Source organism: Corvus brachyrhynchos, unplaced genomic scaffold, assembly GCF_000691975.1.
Source record: "Corvus brachyrhynchos isolate BGI_N302 unplaced genomic scaffold, ASM69197v1 scaffold281, whole genome shotgun sequence".
Lineage (NCBI taxonomy): Eukaryota > Metazoa > Chordata > Aves > Passeriformes > Corvidae > Corvus > Corvus brachyrhynchos.
The window spans coordinates 3,539,255-3,556,668 of record NW_008236509.1 but is presented as its reverse complement, the minus strand read 5'-3'; the positions used below and the strand labels follow the sequence as shown (position 1 = coordinate 3,556,668).

At 37.5% G+C, this 17,414-nt stretch overlaps 1 protein-coding gene across 5 annotated transcripts in view; it reads left to right on the top strand.

Moving 5' to 3' along the window:
* Positions 1-376: 376 nt before the first annotated feature.
* ELP4 (elongator acetyltransferase complex subunit 4) overlaps positions 377-17,414 on the top strand; it is a 136,426-nt gene continuing 119,388 nt past the window's right edge. Inside the window, exons 1-3 of one of the 5 annotated variants that reach the window (XM_017726369.1) lie at positions 377-618; positions 5,345-5,380; positions 14,338-14,459. In XM_017726369.1, coding sequence (XP_017581858.1) covers positions 573-618; positions 5,345-5,380; positions 14,338-14,459 — 204 coding nt within the window. In that variant the 5' untranslated portion in view covers positions 377-572. The other 4 variants (XM_017726370.1, XM_017726371.1, XM_017726367.1 and 1 more) reach the window with 4 other exon arrangements.

The window sequence follows — 17,414 nt, the reverse complement described above, 5'->3', positions numbered from 1 at the left end:
CCCTTCGCCGGCCCCTGCCTGCCCTCGCCCCCCGTAACCCCGCGGCTGCTCCCGCAGGCTTTTCCTTCCTCCCCACAGTCCCTGGGATTGGGGGGAGGCTGGGAGGGGGAAGGAGGACGGGGCAAGGCAGGATGTGTTTCCCGCCTTGAGCTTGCGGAGGTGCGGATAGCCGTGTGCAGTGCACGGCCATCGCTCTGAGCAGCCTTGCTGGAGTGCAGACCTGCTCCGTAAATTGACTTGGCAGCACATTGCTGGCGCGTTTCACACTGTCACGGGGAGGGCTGGGAGGGTTTCGGCTTGGAAAACCATGTGTGCTGGATTAACGCGTGCCTGAACGCCGGGTAGTTCGGGTTCTCCGGTGGGGCAGTTGTTGGGATGTGTTGGGATTCTCAGTGTGTCTTTTCTGTCTTGCTTGCCACAGGTACATCACTAAAGTGCCCCACTAAGATAAGTTGCACTGGTGTGACGCTGTTTTTACTACCTGTGGATCTGCCTTTGCCTGCTGTCAGTGTCAGGGTGTGAGATGGTCCCGTGGACTCATCTGTTGTGACTGTTGCTGTGTTATCGGTGGCATGAACTGGCACTTCCACGTGGATTGGGAACTAACTCATTTTGCTGGTATAAACAGCGTGGTTTATCTGTATGCACCAGGGCTGTGTGATCCTTTAACTCTTCACACAGTTGCAATGCATCTTTAGTGTACATACATGAGACTTCTAGGTGAGAATGGTCTGATTTTATTCATTCATCCTTGGAATACACAGAATGCACCACTTTTCTCTCTAAGGATATTCCATATGAGTAATGATAATATAAAAGTTGTATCCATTGTATAAACAACATTTTGCAGCCTGTGTATCACCTTTTTGTGTGTGTCTGCGCTTTCATTAGGGATTAGAGTCATTGTGGAGAAAGCTCTTCCTGCTCGAGAGAGAAATATTTCATTAAGTGAGTGTAATTTGTGAAGCCTTTTAATTGCATGAGAAGAAGATTTGCATTAAATATTCCAGTTCATATTTCCTTTTAGAAACAGTGGATTTTGCACAGCATGGCTCAGAGGATGTAGATAGCTCCCGTGGTGGCAGTCTCCTAAAATACTAGGCACCTGCTAACACAATTAGTGGTTTGTTATGGAAACTGAGGACGCTTCCAATAAACTCAGGATCTCTTCTAAATTTTCCTTGTATTTTAAATATTTAATCATTTCCTGAGCTTACTAATATTTATACTTGAACATGAAGGAAATTCCTTGCCCTTAGGAACAGCAACTTTTGAAAATACTTTTAGATGTTTTTTGGGTTGTGACATCTCTGAAAACCTGGATTCTACGTTCCTATGTTAAACCTTGGGTAACCTCCTAGCCCTTAAGTCACTGATTTTTGGAGTCTGAGTGGGTAGGCCGGGAAAGACTCTTGCTAGGCATGCTGACTATAATAAAGTTTCCACTGCTGCCAGGTATTAGGCATTGTTGGAACAGAGCTCCAGCTAGGTGAACCTGTACAGAATCACTGATTCTGAAGACTGAGGAGGGATCTCAAGAATTCGTTCTGTGCAGCCTTAAAGGGGCTCAGCACTGAATTCAGAGTTGCTTGCTCGGGGCTTTGTCAAGTGGAGTCTTGAAAATTTGCAATGATAGAGATTTTGCAGCATCTCAGGATAACCCAGTCCAATGCTTAATTATATTTGTATGGAATTTTCTTTTTCCTTGTATCCACTGGGAATCTCTCCTGTTTCAGCTCCCATTTGTTGTTTGTTGCCCTCCCACTGCACCTCAGTAAAGAACTCAGCTGTCTGTCAGTAGCTTCTCTTGGGTACCAGCCCATGGCCTTTGGGTTTTCCTCTCTTCTCCAGGCTGAGCAAGCCACTTCCTTCAGCCACTTCTCTTGAATAATTTCCCCCATTTTCATTCCCCTCCGTGGACTCATTTCAGTTTATCTTTATTCTTTCTTGAACTGAGGGGCTCAAAGTCATCTGGACCTCGTGTTCCAAGTGCGATCTAGTGAGTGCTGAATAAAGGGGAACATCCTTTGCACATGTGACGGAGCCTCTGATGGTGCAGCCCACTGTGCTGGTGACTCTACAAGTGTTGACTTGGTCTGCTTTGTGTCCTTTTTCTGTGTGTGGAAATGCTTCATAATTGTGTTGCAAAATGCTGTTTATGTGTTTCTTAAAGAATGCTGTTACTTTTCTTCTTTTGTCTTGCCCACTAGCCATTAAATAATTGACTGTAAAAATATTTAATTTTGATTGTCCAGAAACTGAGGACAATCCTTTTTTTTTTGTATAAATTCCCAATGGAAGTTACTAGGAACTCTTTTAGTCTGGTATTTTCATAGACATATTTTGTAACAGTCACCAGGCAGTCTTCTAGATCTCTTGCTTGGGCTTGAATTTAAGTTTGCTTTGTTCAGAATCTGTAGCCCAGATACAGAATTATTTGCCAGACGTGAAGATACAGCTTATGAGTAAGGGAAAGCATGGTGTTATCACACACAGGTCTAATGAGGAGCTTCTGAAGAGAGGAAAAGGCAGAGAATACAAGGAGTTTCTTTCACCCTACAGCTGCTGGCTGATTGTTGCATTGTTGTTGGTCGCTCTAAAGAAGTGCATTTCCTTTGCAAGAGAAGTGGTAGATAAGTGCTGTATTTCAAATGCTGTGTTACTATTAGGGCACTCTGCACTTCCAGACTTTATGTGCAAGTTTACTTTCAGGGTTTATGGACCATATATGCCTGATTTGTGCCAGAGCAGTTCTCTGTAATGAGCTGCAACTATTGTGTAGTACAACCATCACATGCCTGGTATTGAATGTTTTGTTTCAGGCTGCTTGAAAAAAGGTCAGGGATATGCTTTGAAAACAATCTGGACACTTCTCAACTTGCAAAGTTTGTTGTGCTTCTGTCCATAGGATCTTAAATCTCTTTGCTGTAAGTAGCAATGTGGAAAGTTACAAGTCTTGCTTAGATGTTTATATACACTACTGCCTTAGATACTGGCCAAGAAAAATTCAAATAGTGAAATTAGGAAGAATAACAAGTTCACAGCAGCTTTCTTGGGAAACGTAAAGTTTTTGTCTCTCCTTTTGATTCCATCAGCGTTCCTGCTGTTTTTTTCCTGTTGTCTGTCTTTTGTTTAATTTACTAGTATTGTTGCTCATTGTAATGTGAATATGTAACCATGGTAACTGCAATAGTTTTGCATTCCCTCTAATAGAAGACACTTGTTCAAACCATTCACTACATCTGATAATGTAAAGGCAATTCTGTGACCTGAGTTTGCCTTTAGCAACCAGGGTATGTGTACATATGTCGCAGCTCTGGCTTGTAGAAACAGTACCATTGATGATCTGAAAATACAGCTTGAGAGAATTTTGGCTGCACCTTTTGACAAACAGATTCTCTCTTGTACAAGCACTGTAAAAGCAGAAGAGACACTACTTCTGTCATGGCTACAAGTGAACTTTCTTATAACCAAGGTTTTTAAGTCCTTTTTGCCATGAGCTAATACAATACTTATGGCTGCTTTAATCATATTTTCTATGTCAACCTAGGATTTAGTAAAATCTCAAAATTTGGAGCTGTTCTTTACTATGGGCTGTATAGAACATGTGCTAATTTTAAACAACTGTTGTTAGTAACCCATGAGTTCTGTCTCCCTGAACAATTAAATGCAGTGAATATCGGAAGCATACTTTGTATCAAACATCAGTATGATTTCAGATTTTGGTCTTTTTTTTTTCCTTTCCCCTGTAGTACATCTTCTGAGGTCATTTACATTTATCTCCTGAATAAATAAGTGGAACAAAAATCATTGGTTTAGAACATGGGGATTCCATGAGTGATTCCAACTTTCTGATAAACAGCAGTTAAAATAGTTTGGGTTTTTTTAAATGTCTAGGAAATGCTTGATTACCTGGTAAGATTGCTGTAGATATTGAGGCATTTGTACATCTTGACTCAGGAGTTTAACTTGAAACATCTGCTTCTCTTTAACTATGAAATTAGTAGCTGACAACACTTTCACTGCCATGTACTGCTCAAAGTGTGGTGCATCATGGCATGATGGCGAAGCGATCCTGTTCTGGTTTTAATTCAGGTGCTGTTATGTGGCAATATTAGCTCTTTTTGGCCTACGGGAGAGCAGTTTGTTTTTTCTCTTCCTTCTGGGTATATGTCAATATTACAGGTAGTGCAGACGTTTGTGGTCCCACTAGCAGAGCTAAAGATTAAGAAGTTGATCCAACTCATACTGGAATCAGTTTCTAGTGAAGTTTAACAAGCTCTTAAAATGTATAAAATGAAAGATCCTGTTCACTAGAGTCCATCTGTGCAGTCCAGAACTGACTTCTGGAGCTTTGGATACTGTGCTGATGGGATTCAGTTTGCTCCTAACTTGCTTTTAAATCAGTACAAAATTGCAGACGACATCCTGCAGTTTCCATGCAAAACACTTCAGTAGGCTACTTGCATATGGCCATCTGAACACTTCCAGGGAGTTTTAGCTTTCCTGTCACAGTCTTATGTAATTCTTAAACAAAATAGTCTGATTTCAGGTTATTCCACTATTGCAATTCTTGGAATTCAGATTATAAACCAGCGTACTTTACCAGCATACTCTTTCCCTAAAATAAAACACAAGTTCTTCTTTCACTGTCTTTGTAAAGGAATTCATGGAGTTGTTATTATGTCCAAGACCTACTATAAAAGACGTTAATGTCTTCAACAGTGTATGTTTTCTCATACTGTGTGTTGTGATGTGTATGATCTGTCAGTCCAGGTTTCACTGGGTGAAGTCCTACCTGTCTTGCTGCTGTGTCAGTTTTCAGCAGTAACATAAAAAGCAGTGGAGCCAGGATTTTGCCTCGAAAACTTGGGTGGGAATTTGCTAAAATCTACTAAAATATTAGTAGGTCAGTTTGCTTACATCCTTCTTGATACCAAGGAACATCATGTGATAGTGATTAATATTAATTTAATTTGGAGACTGTTTACTTGCTTGAGTCATCTCAGTAAAAATCTGCTGGCTCAGACCATACATCGCCACTGTAGTACTTGAGTGTGGTTGCGTAGAGCTCTGGAGGATCTTTTTACCACAAGGATGATAGTACAGTATATTGTGAAAGTAATTGTAATGTGCAGTATATAATTACATGTAATGTATAATTATTTCATAATAGAGAATTGTAGTAAGTATTGCAAAGGTAATTAAAATGTTGTTCACTTTTATATTTTTAAATTCCCCGTTATCACCTTTCTTTGACTTATAGACTAAGAAAAGTTAATTGTTCTCTAACATAGTATTAAAATGTAGTCTTACTTTGTTCTTCGTTTTGTTTTGTTTCCAGGTGGAGGCGTAGCTGTTGGAACCCTTCTTCTTCTTGGTTAGTATAGAATATATAGATATTTAAAGCCATATTCTGAAGCGTTTCACTCTTTATTGTATTCATTAAACAACCTCTCTTTTCACAGTTTTTTGAGTCAGATTTTAAGAAAGTATAACTCTCAGGTTCCTTCACTTTGTCTAGCCTACAGAATGGACTATTGTCTATCTCAAGAATTACTGGAGGTGAATCAAAAACTTAATTTTAGACAGGCTTGAGCACCCACAAAGAGTACCCCAGAATTCTGTTTGAAAGCAGGGCACATTTCAGGTTTTATTATTATTCAAGTTGAGCACATTTCAGGACTTATTAGCAAAATACACAAACTAGTTAAGATTTTGTAAACTGCTGTTAGATTCAGACTGTTTATCACCACAAGTTTGGCTATCTGAGGAAGATGTGCAATGCAGAATCTTGTAATCTCTTGGCTGCTAGAATCAGCTGAGAGAAAGGTGATGAAGCCTGCTTTCTGTCAGGGTGTGGGTGAGGGGACCATGTCTCCATTGCAGCTGAGGTGCCCAGCTTTCCTCTCTGTTTGATTGAGTTGACACAAAACCAGCAGAAAAAATGAAGAATTCTTGTATTAATCTTCATCCAGAAGGAGCACTGGAATCTCCTGACTCTCATAATTGAGAACAGTGACTAGATTTCAGCCTTGCCTAGGGACAGAGCAGACTGACACATGCCTAGGTGATTTGGGTGGTTTCAAAATTAGGTCTGTAGAGTGTTTTAAGAGCTTGCTGGTGAAGTGTTGGGACCATTAGAGTTTGTGAGAACTGGTAGAGGACACTGAAGGAGAGAAAGAACTGGAAGATTGTAAAATACAGCTTCTGGTTTTGGGTGCTGCTGGAGCAGACACTGGATGGCAGGCCTTGAGCTATGGCTCAAAAGAAGACAAAGATTGTGATGGATTGACCTTGACTAGACACCAGATGCCCATCAAGCTGCTCTATCACTCAGCTGGACAAGGGAGAGAAAAATCTTTCCCATTATACCCCTCCTGATGTTCTGAAGTAGGCTCTTCACTTCCAAGAAGTTGAGTCTCCTGGTCACTTGGAAGTATTTCTAGTAGTACTGTTTAGAATTCCTTGGCATGAAATTTATGCAAAGGCAAAAAGGTCATGTCTCTAGTAATAGGCACCAATAGCAGCTCTTCAGAGTGTGGCTTTTCAGCCTTGAGACAGATTTAATTAGTAATTTTCATTCATTTTCTTAAAGGGATGAAAACGTTGTGGTCCTAATATTTTATCTGTGTTTACTTTCCCTGTGGAAAGACAACCATCGCTTGGGAGACTGAATTTGTATCCAGAATTTTGGTTACATATTTTGAATTGTTACAATTCAAAAATTGGTCTTAACACTAAAGAACAACAGTGAGATTTGGGAAAACTTACTTGAAATCTTTCTTAGCCACTATTGGAATTATGCCAGTTGTTTCCCTCTGTTGGTATAGGGCCCATGTAATCTGCACTAGAGCCAAACAGCTTTGCCCCTGAGCAAGATAATTGCTCTCACTGTGACTTGTTGTTATTTTAAGGCTAGGGGTTTTTTCTGCATTTTATCCATTAGAGACAGTTATTGATGTGTGACTGAATCTTAGAAAATGTTGATTTTTACATAAAGTATATAAATTAGTGTATGGTGTGGTGCAGATTAATTTGAATAGTTGCTTGCCAGGAAAAATAACTGACATTACCTAATTCCAACCACTTTCAGTTTGAGAAGAGCTGCAATCTTGCCGTGATAAAGGAAGAAGAAAAAAAAAGTTAGAACCGATTATATTTTACATAAATCAGAGATTGTGAGACTAGATTAATTTTGTCTCCCCATTACAATATTCACTGCCCCTTCCAGTAGACACACTTGGTGGCATCCAATGAACCTACTAGCAGGAAAATTGTCATGAAATGAAAGAAGTGGTAGAATATTTCACCACAGGGTGTTGTGGATGTGAAAAACAGTTCTGTGGATCCTGATGGCTTGATGGAAGATTTTTCCTGGAAGGATTTTTACCTGAATTTTGTTTCCTCTGAGTACATATCTGGCCATATTCAGTGGTAGGTTTTAATTTGCTTATCCCCTATGCTGGTTGTGTATTTGTGATCTGATATGAAACTTAGCTTGACAGAAACCCAAATGAGAATCTGAAAACTAGTTTTTTTTCCCAAATGAGACTTACCATATGTTATTTTGAAACGTATAATTATATACAAAAAGTCTTAAAGCGGGAACTATATTTATTCATGACTCATTAGTCTAAAATTTTGAGACTAATTTTTAAAGTTGGTGCAGGTAGCATTGTAATGGCATTGTTAGAATATCCTGTCAGCATACCAAGAAATTCTGTCATGAGATTAGTCTAGGCAAGCTTAATATTATCAGGATTGAAGCTGTCAGTGATAAACCTCCTAGGAAGATCTTTCTGTGTTGTACTCCTAGTGCTATAAAAAGGTTAAATTCTTCCCCCTTCCTTCAACATTCTCTAAGGCAAGAATAAATTGCATTACTTTTAGCTTAGCTCCCTTTGCAAATTAAATGCTCATCTTCATTATTTGACACATTATCTTGGTTAATTTAACCAAATAATAGTAGATTCAGGGTATTAAAATATTTATTTTAGCTGTTGTGTTCTGAAGATGTAGTGATGGCACTGGTTACTTGATAAGACTGTAAAATATTGTTTGAAATATAAGCGTACAAGTTTTTGAAACTCAATTCATAATAAAGAGCATTGTGATTTTCAGTTGAACTTAATTCTACAGTATATTTTTTTGACAGTGTTTTAATTATATGAAAATTAGAGAGTTGAAGCACATGGTATTCTCATGCAGGATCCTACCTGCCAGAGCAGCTTGAAACTTCCTGGGGTTTGTTCATCTAACAAGAATTACGATTTTAACTAGTAATTTAGTTTTAAAAAATGGTTACAGTAGTGGGTTTATAAGAAGCGTTCTGATGTGGAGCACCATCAAAGCAGCTTGTTCAGTAGGAATGTGAGACCACTCGTGCTTTCATCTGAACCTCCTGCAGAAGATCAGCTTTCCAGAAGAGTCTCCGTTTCCAAAACAAACACGGAGAATCAGCACACACCTTCACCCCTTCTCTCCAGTGTAGTTCAAACTGTTGTATGTGTGTTTTGCCAGCCCAGGAAGAGTTTCCAGGAGCATGTTATTTTGTTTTTAAATGTAAGCCTTGTTTATATAACACATTCTGCATAGTGAGCTACAGCACCCTTGATAGATGTGTCCTGGGCACCCTGTAAGAACCTATTCTTACTTACCTTTAAAAGCCCCAGTTTTGACAAGGTCACTGACAGCTAAATGTTTTAAAGATTATCAGTAGGAGAGTTTTGGTTGGTAGCTGAGGTCAGTTATTAAATGCTAAAAGTTGTCTGGTGAAAAACCGGTCTATACTTGCACATTCTAAGCCTTAAAGCAGTTTCAGCTACTTTAATTAGCTACTATTATTTTTGTTGGACATGCAATTTAACCTGACTGGTAAGAGCTCTCTTCACTTGTCAATATAACTGAATTTATCATCTTTTTAAAGCTGAAAAAGATAATCTCAAGAGAGGTACAAAACAGTGATTTGCTAAATATAATTCTACAAAATACTAGTTAGCAGAATTCACCTTCCTGAAGTATGGCCAAATGCCAAATATTGTAACTTGTATGTTTGACAACTGGTTTGGCATGTGCTAATTAAATGCAAGTGACACAAAGTATATCCCCTCAAGCTTAGTAAATGTGGACATTAGAAAAGTATCTTTTAAATGGAATTTCAGATTATTAAAATAATCTCATTTTATAACCTGCAGCAATTTAGAGAAATGTTTCATAGCTAGAGAAAGACACACCTTAGGTCACAGGACCACAATGCAGAACTATCTATCTGGGAAAAAAATTATCAATACTGATAGGCTATGACAGGCTTTTGGCAGCTTTAGGGCAACCTGTCTAGACTTTGTGCAGAGAAAAAAAAAAAGTCATCGGTACATTACATTGTTGCAGGCTTATTCTTTCCTCTTACGGCTCTCATAATTTTGAGCAATTTTACTACAAATGACTGCTGGAGTTTTTCAAAGACCTTCATGCTGTTTAATATACTGATGTTTGAAAGTCAGGTATTATAAATACTGTGTTTATAGATACGCTATTTGTTACTGTATGGTGGATTGTGTTCCTGGCGTTTTATTCCTCTTCCAGTTCTAGTGCTTATTCTGCATCCATCTCTCGGAACATGAATGCCTCTGTGCAGAGGCAGTTCTTTCTTAAGGTCACATGGTTACATATAAATTTCTATAATTAGATTTGTGTCCTTAATTTTTAAATAAATTATATTTTTACAGTGCCTCATACATACCTGCTCTCTTTTGTTTTCTGTGCCCTAGATAAAAGCCTTCAGATTTTGTACCTAATTCTATGGCCCATGGATTTCTTTGAGTAGTAGTTACAGACAGTCCGTGCACAAAGGTGTCGAGAACGTCCCTTATGTATTTAGTAGCCTATACAGTGCAGTGGTGAAAAGACCCATAAATAGGAATTGGTCTTTATCCTTAGTATTCAGCAAGGTTATATGTTGGAATTCATTGCACTCATGCTGACAATACTGCTCTTTCTCCATGACTGTTTCAGCCATGAAAGCATGCTCTTGTGGAAAGAGACCAATGGAGAGCCATCACAATAGACTATTTTATTTATGTCCTTATCTGTAGGATCAGAAGAGGTTTTGTTCTGGAGACAATATGTATAACTTCTAGGTAAATAAACTCTTTTCCTTGTATAGTTTCACGCTTCACTAGTTACTCACCTGCTACTTAGCTGTAGAACACTCTTTGTTCCAGAAGAATTGGAGAAAGCTGCACAGTGCTGTGTGACTTGCAGTGACTGGACCCAGAAAAGAGGCTGCAGCTGCAAGAGTCTTATTTGTTTATGTGCCTTAGTAGCTGGAAGTGAAGTTCACAATGAGGGCTGCTGTCGGGGCACCTCTTTAGTGTGGAGGCTGAGACTAAAGATTTGGGCCAGGATTGTCTTAAGTATTGGGCTGACTAAAATGATCGGAAGTGTTAGTTCCTACATGTACTGAGTGAAGGTAGTTCTTTTGGATGTGGCGGAGTTTGGAAAGATAACAGTTGAAAATTTATCCTAGCCATTCAAATGCTAACTCCAAGCATTATTAGAAAAGTATTTCATTCTGGGATTCTATGAAAGTAATCAGTGAGCTACTGAAGTACCTGTGCTAAATGATTTGTTTGTTTATTTACAAGAAGAAAGCTGTACTCCTTTGGTTTTGAATAGTAACGTTACTATTGAAGCCAGGGTACAATGGATGCTATCAGAAAAGCCCCATATGGATGCACTTTAGATCTTTTGAATACCACAAAAGTTTAGTGACCTAGAAATGAATCAATAAAAAGCATCCTCTATCCGACAAATTGAAGAGCTGAGGGATTCTTACAGATGCATTGACTTTAACAATTCCAGATACGCTGTTTGTAAAGGCTTTCTGAGACACATCTAATCCTTGGAGTACTGTAGGGGACTATGAGGTGGTTTATATTTAGATCACTCTCCAATACTTAATTTACCTTTTTTACTGTAAGTTTACTCTTATGAAAATCAATGTAAGAAGAAAGGAAAGGCTAATGCTAAAGTGATGTGTCCTTACACTGAATGTGTTTTTAATTTGCTAACTTGAACTTTCCATGTTGTGGAATGGCAGTGTAAGAACCTCTCTAGCCCTGTTATATTACAAATAAATCAATGAGTCAACAAAATTAATTCTAATCTTTGATAAGTCAGTTAAAAGGTTTATATCTCTGTTCTTCATTGCTTTATTTCTACAGTATGTTTTAACATTTCAGCATTTGAAATAAAATTTGAGAAAAACTCTTCTTAACTATTACAGCCCTATTTCTTCTTAGCTTAGTTAAATAATCACCAACACATGGTATGATTTCTTATATTTATCCATGGTTTATGGAATTTCTGTATTATGTTTGGCACAAAAAATTGAGTATGCTCTTTACTTTCTAAGGAATAATTAGTATCAAAAATGATGATCCAGAAAGACTGTCTATATAGTTGTACACACAGACACAAGCCATGAAACACTTGGACTAAATGAGATCTTTTCTTATATTCCATTAAATGCCAGTCAAGTATATATCAACTCAGTGTTTCTGTGTCTCAGATGGTGAAGAAGGTGAACTTTAACCTGTAGATAAAAATTAAGAAAGCAAGATTTTTCGTTCACCAAGGATCATGTAAATGTTACAGCTGAGGATCCTTCCAGAGTACCTGATGAGTGTTCCTTTTCCTCTTTTGTTCAAAAGGAGGGAGATCTAACAAAATTGTCTCCCTCCAGTGACATCTGCTGCAGTGATGTGATTACAGGGGAGCCTTGGTGGCTTCTTTCAGGTAGCTCAGACAATTTGAAAAAATAAAAGTAGATCTCATGCTGTCACTTTGATTTCTAGAGGTCTTTGGTTCTTAAATTGAGAGCTTCATAGATGGAGATTAGCACATGGAAATCAATATACTGTGAATAATGCAGTAAGAACCAAAGCATGAGTAACTAGAGACAGCCAATGTTTGAGGGGGCAGGATCTGTTGGTGTTCTGGACTCCAGTTATAATAAGGGAGACTTACTCTGCGTAGCAGTTTTATTTTAAGCAGGCTCCAAAGACTATATTTACAAAATATGACTGAAATACTTCTTCAAAGCCTTAGATAGTGTCAGTTCTACCTTTGGTTTCTGCAGCTGTAGTGTTTCAGTTTTATCTAATTAAGTTTTGTCTCCACCCTAATCTCATACGTGGGTCTACATCCCTAGTCTCAGCACAATATGGGAGCTGAGTTAGTAGGAAGGCGGTTCTTCAGTAACACTATTAGTGGCTTTATAAGGATGCAAGAGTAAACTGTATCTAAGATTTAATTAAGAGCTCTTAACATTCAAGTAAATTGCAGTTTGCAATTCTTTTGGAAATCTGTCCTGATGAAATTTGGTAAGGAACCCAGTACTGTCACCAGTAAGCTTTTGTCAGTCCTGTGCTTTTTATGATTCAGAACTGTCCATGTTTTTCACTAGACTGTTACTTAAAAAAAAAAAAACAAACCACAGTGTGTTATTGCAAGTACGTTGAAGGCTAATATGGCCTTCTAAGCAGGTCAACAGTATCAAAGGTGAGTTCTGTTAATACAGTCTAAGATCTTAAAACCCTAAGACTCTACAACAAACTGTAGAGTGGCTAGTTCTGGTAGTAATAGTGTTGTGATTATTGTATTCCCTTTGGCTTATTTGGTATCCAGTTTTATGTAATTTCTTGTCTTAGTGATTGGGTTATGAAGCATTTTTTTCTATTTTGAACTACTGCTTTAGAGTAACTTCTAGTGACTCTAGTATCCCAAATACTGAATTTAAAAGTGAAATTTTTAAAAGTGGGAAATAATTCTGTTTTGCCTAATATCCCACAGAGGTCGGGCAGTATCTCTTGGAGAACTGGTTTTTCTCCAGTGGTTTTGAATACTTGTGGTTTGAATTTCTTGTTAATCTAAGCACTGTAAGTGTCAGTACATGTACAAGATAATAGGAGTGTAGCAGTGCAACAATACTTTTTCTGTGATTTGTTTCTTAAGTTTCCCCATTGATATTAATTTTTGTTTTCCTGTATGGAGATACACTTCCTTTCCTTCTTTCCTTTTCTCCTTCACTCCACTTCAATGATTCATTTTGATTCTGGTACATGTCAAAGTTACAGTATTTTTATTTTCCTCTTTAATGCTTTTGCAAGTTGGATATGAATGACAAATTTTTTATTTTCTCTCCTTGTTACTGGTTTTTTACTTTTAATTTTACTATTTCATATGTGTAGGGAGGAAATATTTTCCAAGTCACACAAAGAATGGGTTGAGACTTGTTAGTTCTGTGTAAAGAAATCTCTGTGTGTTTTTCTGCCTCAACATCCCTGTGTGTTGTCTTCCAGCAGCCAGATTAAGAGATGAAAAAGTGAAACCTTACGTAGCACATTTACTTTTCTCCCAAAAAGCCATAAAAAGCTTTAACACTGCTATTGTTGGTATTCCCTACAAACAAAGAACATCAGAGCTGGTTTCAGATGTGTTATGTACACATCCACTTCCCATAGTTTGAAGTTATGCAAAGTTTTAATTGTATGAGTTCATTAGGACTTTGTAATTTTGGTAATTTCTGACGCTTAACTTGCATCGAGGAAGCTGAAGGAAATACTGGTCTTTCTGAAGTCGGCTGGAATTTGTATTTTCATTTCAGTGGGCCAGTGTTCACAGTGTCTGCTAACAAGTATTGTCTCACTTTTTAAACTGTAAATTCATGAGTCTTTTGAATTTGTTTTGATTTTGCTCTGATTGGGTTTCAAAAACAGCATTGCTAATTGTTTGGTTTTTTTCAATATATCTATTTGGTTTGCCTGTTTGTGTAGTTTTCACAACTTTGGAAGTGCAGACATAAGAATGTCTCTGTACTGAATGATACCTCTGTATAGGTTTAGCATGCCAAATATGGCTGAATTTTGAAAAGCATTAGGTAACAAATATTTTAAGCAAGTTTTAAGCACTAAGAATGTAAATATTAACATAGTTCTCCTAAATTAACAAACCCCTTTCCATTAATCCATAATTCAGTCACCTTAGTTGATACTTACAGGAAGCCTTGTAAGGAATACAGCATTCTTGCTGTATCCCATCCATATCTTAGAATCGAATGCATGATTGAGAACTATTCCTCTGGCTTGAAAAATTAGAAATACAGTATCATCAAGCATTATTTTTAAAGTTTTGGAGTCCTGTTTTACCTGTGATCTCTGTTGTACATTATATACTCCAAGAGATAGACCAAAGAGGCCTTTTACAGTGTTGTGAACGTACAGGTGGGCAGTTTATCTAACAAAAAAAAAAATCCAACCGTTCTTGTTTTCACAGAGGAGGATAAATATGGCCTTTACTCCAATTTGTTGTTCAAGTATTTTCTCGCAGAGGGAGTTGTCTGTGGACATGACCTGTTCATTGCTTCTGCCAAAGAGCATCCTGACAACATTTTGAAGGTAAGAAAGACCCGTTTACATTGAGAAGTAAAGCTGTAATCTCTTGATGAACTTAAATACATTTTAAAGTGCATCTACTGTGTAGTAACAAATGAATTAATCTTGGTGATTCATAAGAATGTGTTGGGAAGTACAGGAGTATTTACACTATCCAGATTTGGGAATTAAGTTCAGGTCCTTACCTCCCATCTATGGACGGTGGAGTAAGATCCTCCCAATGCCAAGTCAGGCCAGGAGCCTGTTTATTCTTTATTTTGGTTATGGATGAAAAGCAGACAGCCTGGCTGGCTTAGTGGAATGGTTGCAGTAAACCAAACTGCTTACCATTTCCTCCTGCTAGGAGGAAGAGTAGTTAAGCTGCTTCAAGTATGTTGTGGTAGAAACAGTGTACAATTTGTGCAGATATTTATTGTAGTTTCCTGTAGAAAATAAAAACATCATTTAACATCTTTACGATTTCCTTTACACTCTCATTTCATTCTGACTCTTTTTTGTGCTAGGGAACATGGTCAACTTTGGATCAGGTCATACAAAAAGGATCCCTTCAGACTTCAGTGGACTCCCAATCAAACACTGATAGTTTCTGTTATGAGAAAATTATATAAGGGAAAATGCTTGATCAACAGTGCAAAAAATGCTGAAGTGTGAGGATAATCTTAGAAAATTTCATTAAATATTTTATGTCTTTCTAAGGCTGCGTTTCCTAATATCAGAAGTAACATATAATTTACTGATTACTTCTGCATCAAGTGAAGTCTGGCTATTTCTTTAAGTGTCTTCAGAGACTATTTCTGGACAAAATGATTACTCTTCTGTTTTCCTTCCTAGGGATGGTAAATTCCATGCCTTACCTATTGAACATTCTCTTCAGTATTCAGGAAAAAGTATATTCTTAATGAAATCAAATTATTGTGGTTGTGAAAAATCAATTTTTTAATGATCTTGAACCTAAATAAAGTTCATTTAAGGGTGAAATTTTTTATTACTTGTGGTTTAGAATAAAGGCTAAACAAATAGGTTCAAATTTGATTTTCAGGTGTGAATGTGCTATATTTTTTAATTAATTGGTTTTAAATAACTGATAATCAAGTATTGACTCCCTGATGATACAACATGATTGTTGCAGTTGTTTCTCTCATTGAGATTGAATTATCCAAATCAGTATTTTTATTGCATTGCCATTAAATTTTCTTAAAATGGAGTAGCTAATGTATATTCTATTTTTCTTTCGTTCACCTTTGTTCATAGCCTGTCATATTTTTTCTGGCTCCTTTATGCCTTTATGTGATAATGAACAGACATTGTTATATACATCTTGCACCACCTTGAGCTTGGGCTCAGTTAGTTTGGTGTGCCTTATCCATCTCTATTGTCTGATATGGAATAACTTTTCCTTCTTAATTTTCAGGGGTAGACACTAGGCAGGAATACTGCATTGCTCTGCTGTAACTCCATAGTGGTGTTACTGTAAGACACCGTAAATGGAGGGACAATATTGCTGCAGGAAGGGCAAGGAAAACATAATCTTGTTTTGATTTCTTCCTCCCTTTGTGTCTTTGTGTATCCTACAATATTCTTGTCTGTGCTATTTATTCTAACCTTGACTGTTCAACACTTTCTTTGTTAGCAGACAAGGCGCAGTAGAGTTAATTTCTCTGATTTGTATTGTGTCAGTGAAGTAACCCTCACCTTCAGGCACTTCAAGAGACCTCTCCTGTCATAAAAATGAGCTGCTTGGGATTTGGATGACTCCAGTGAGTTGGGATTTTAATATAGCATATCTGAGCATTGAATAACATGGCATTTTATTTAATGAGATTAGTAATTAATTTATCTTCAGTGTCTGATTGGACTGTATTCTTTAGTGGAAAGGTAACACAGGCATGGTGCATATCAACCTGAATTACATGTTATGCTTGGGTTTTATTTTGTGAAATTCAAGTACGGATTCAATATATTCCATAGCTAGTGTCTAATTAGCTGGTGTATTTCATAAAGGCAGTTCATTAACTGTCCATATTGTATCCATATTAAATGTCCATATCGTGTGGTCAGTCTATTTACGTGTTCAGTTCTCTGCCGAGATGCCATAATTGCCCTATTCCAATTCTGTGATGTGATTGGAAGTTTCTTGAACCTATAACCAAGACAAATATTGCTGGTAGTAGGAAGGGGAAAAGACATTCTTATAGACCATAATTATCTTGAAATTGTGTATAACTAAAAGACAGGCAGAGGATAAAAAGCCCTGATCAGCTGCCTAAGATATATTATATTACCACCCACCAATTTATCCATCATCCTTTGAAAATATATTCATGCCTTTTGTAGTCAAAGCTCCTTCAGGAAACTGGCATTAAGACGTAATGCTGAAAAATTATACACCTCTGGTAAAACCTACAGAACTATATACATGCTGGTTTTTAGAAAGTATTTTAAACATTTGAGAGCATTTCTGTTCACTGTAGTCTTCAAGAAAAAGGCAACTTTTTACTATAAGGGCATAAATACTGGGAATACTATATAATATAAGAAATTATATGGTAACTTCTGTGACTGATCATAAAATAAAACTGCTTGCATTGGTAAATGGAAAATTTATTCAATACTAAAATTACTTCAGATCTGGCATTAAAATTCTACAACTCCTGAACTGCCTAGAAAAGAATTTCTTTACCTTTATTCCTGATTATTTATTTGGGATGGGTGGAGGGGGGAACTGATTTTCACAAGTTTTAATGAGAAAAAATGGATTATTTATAGCTTACCTTGACAATTAAGATTGCTCTGTTAAGTTGCTTTTCCTGTGGAGCCTGTGCAAAGTGGGATGGAGGGCACCCTCAGCAGGTTTACTGACAACACCAAGCTGTGTGCTGCAGTTGGCATGCTAGAGGGAAAGGATGCCATCCAGAGGGACACTGACAGGCTGGAGAGGCTCGGGAGAACCTCGTGGAG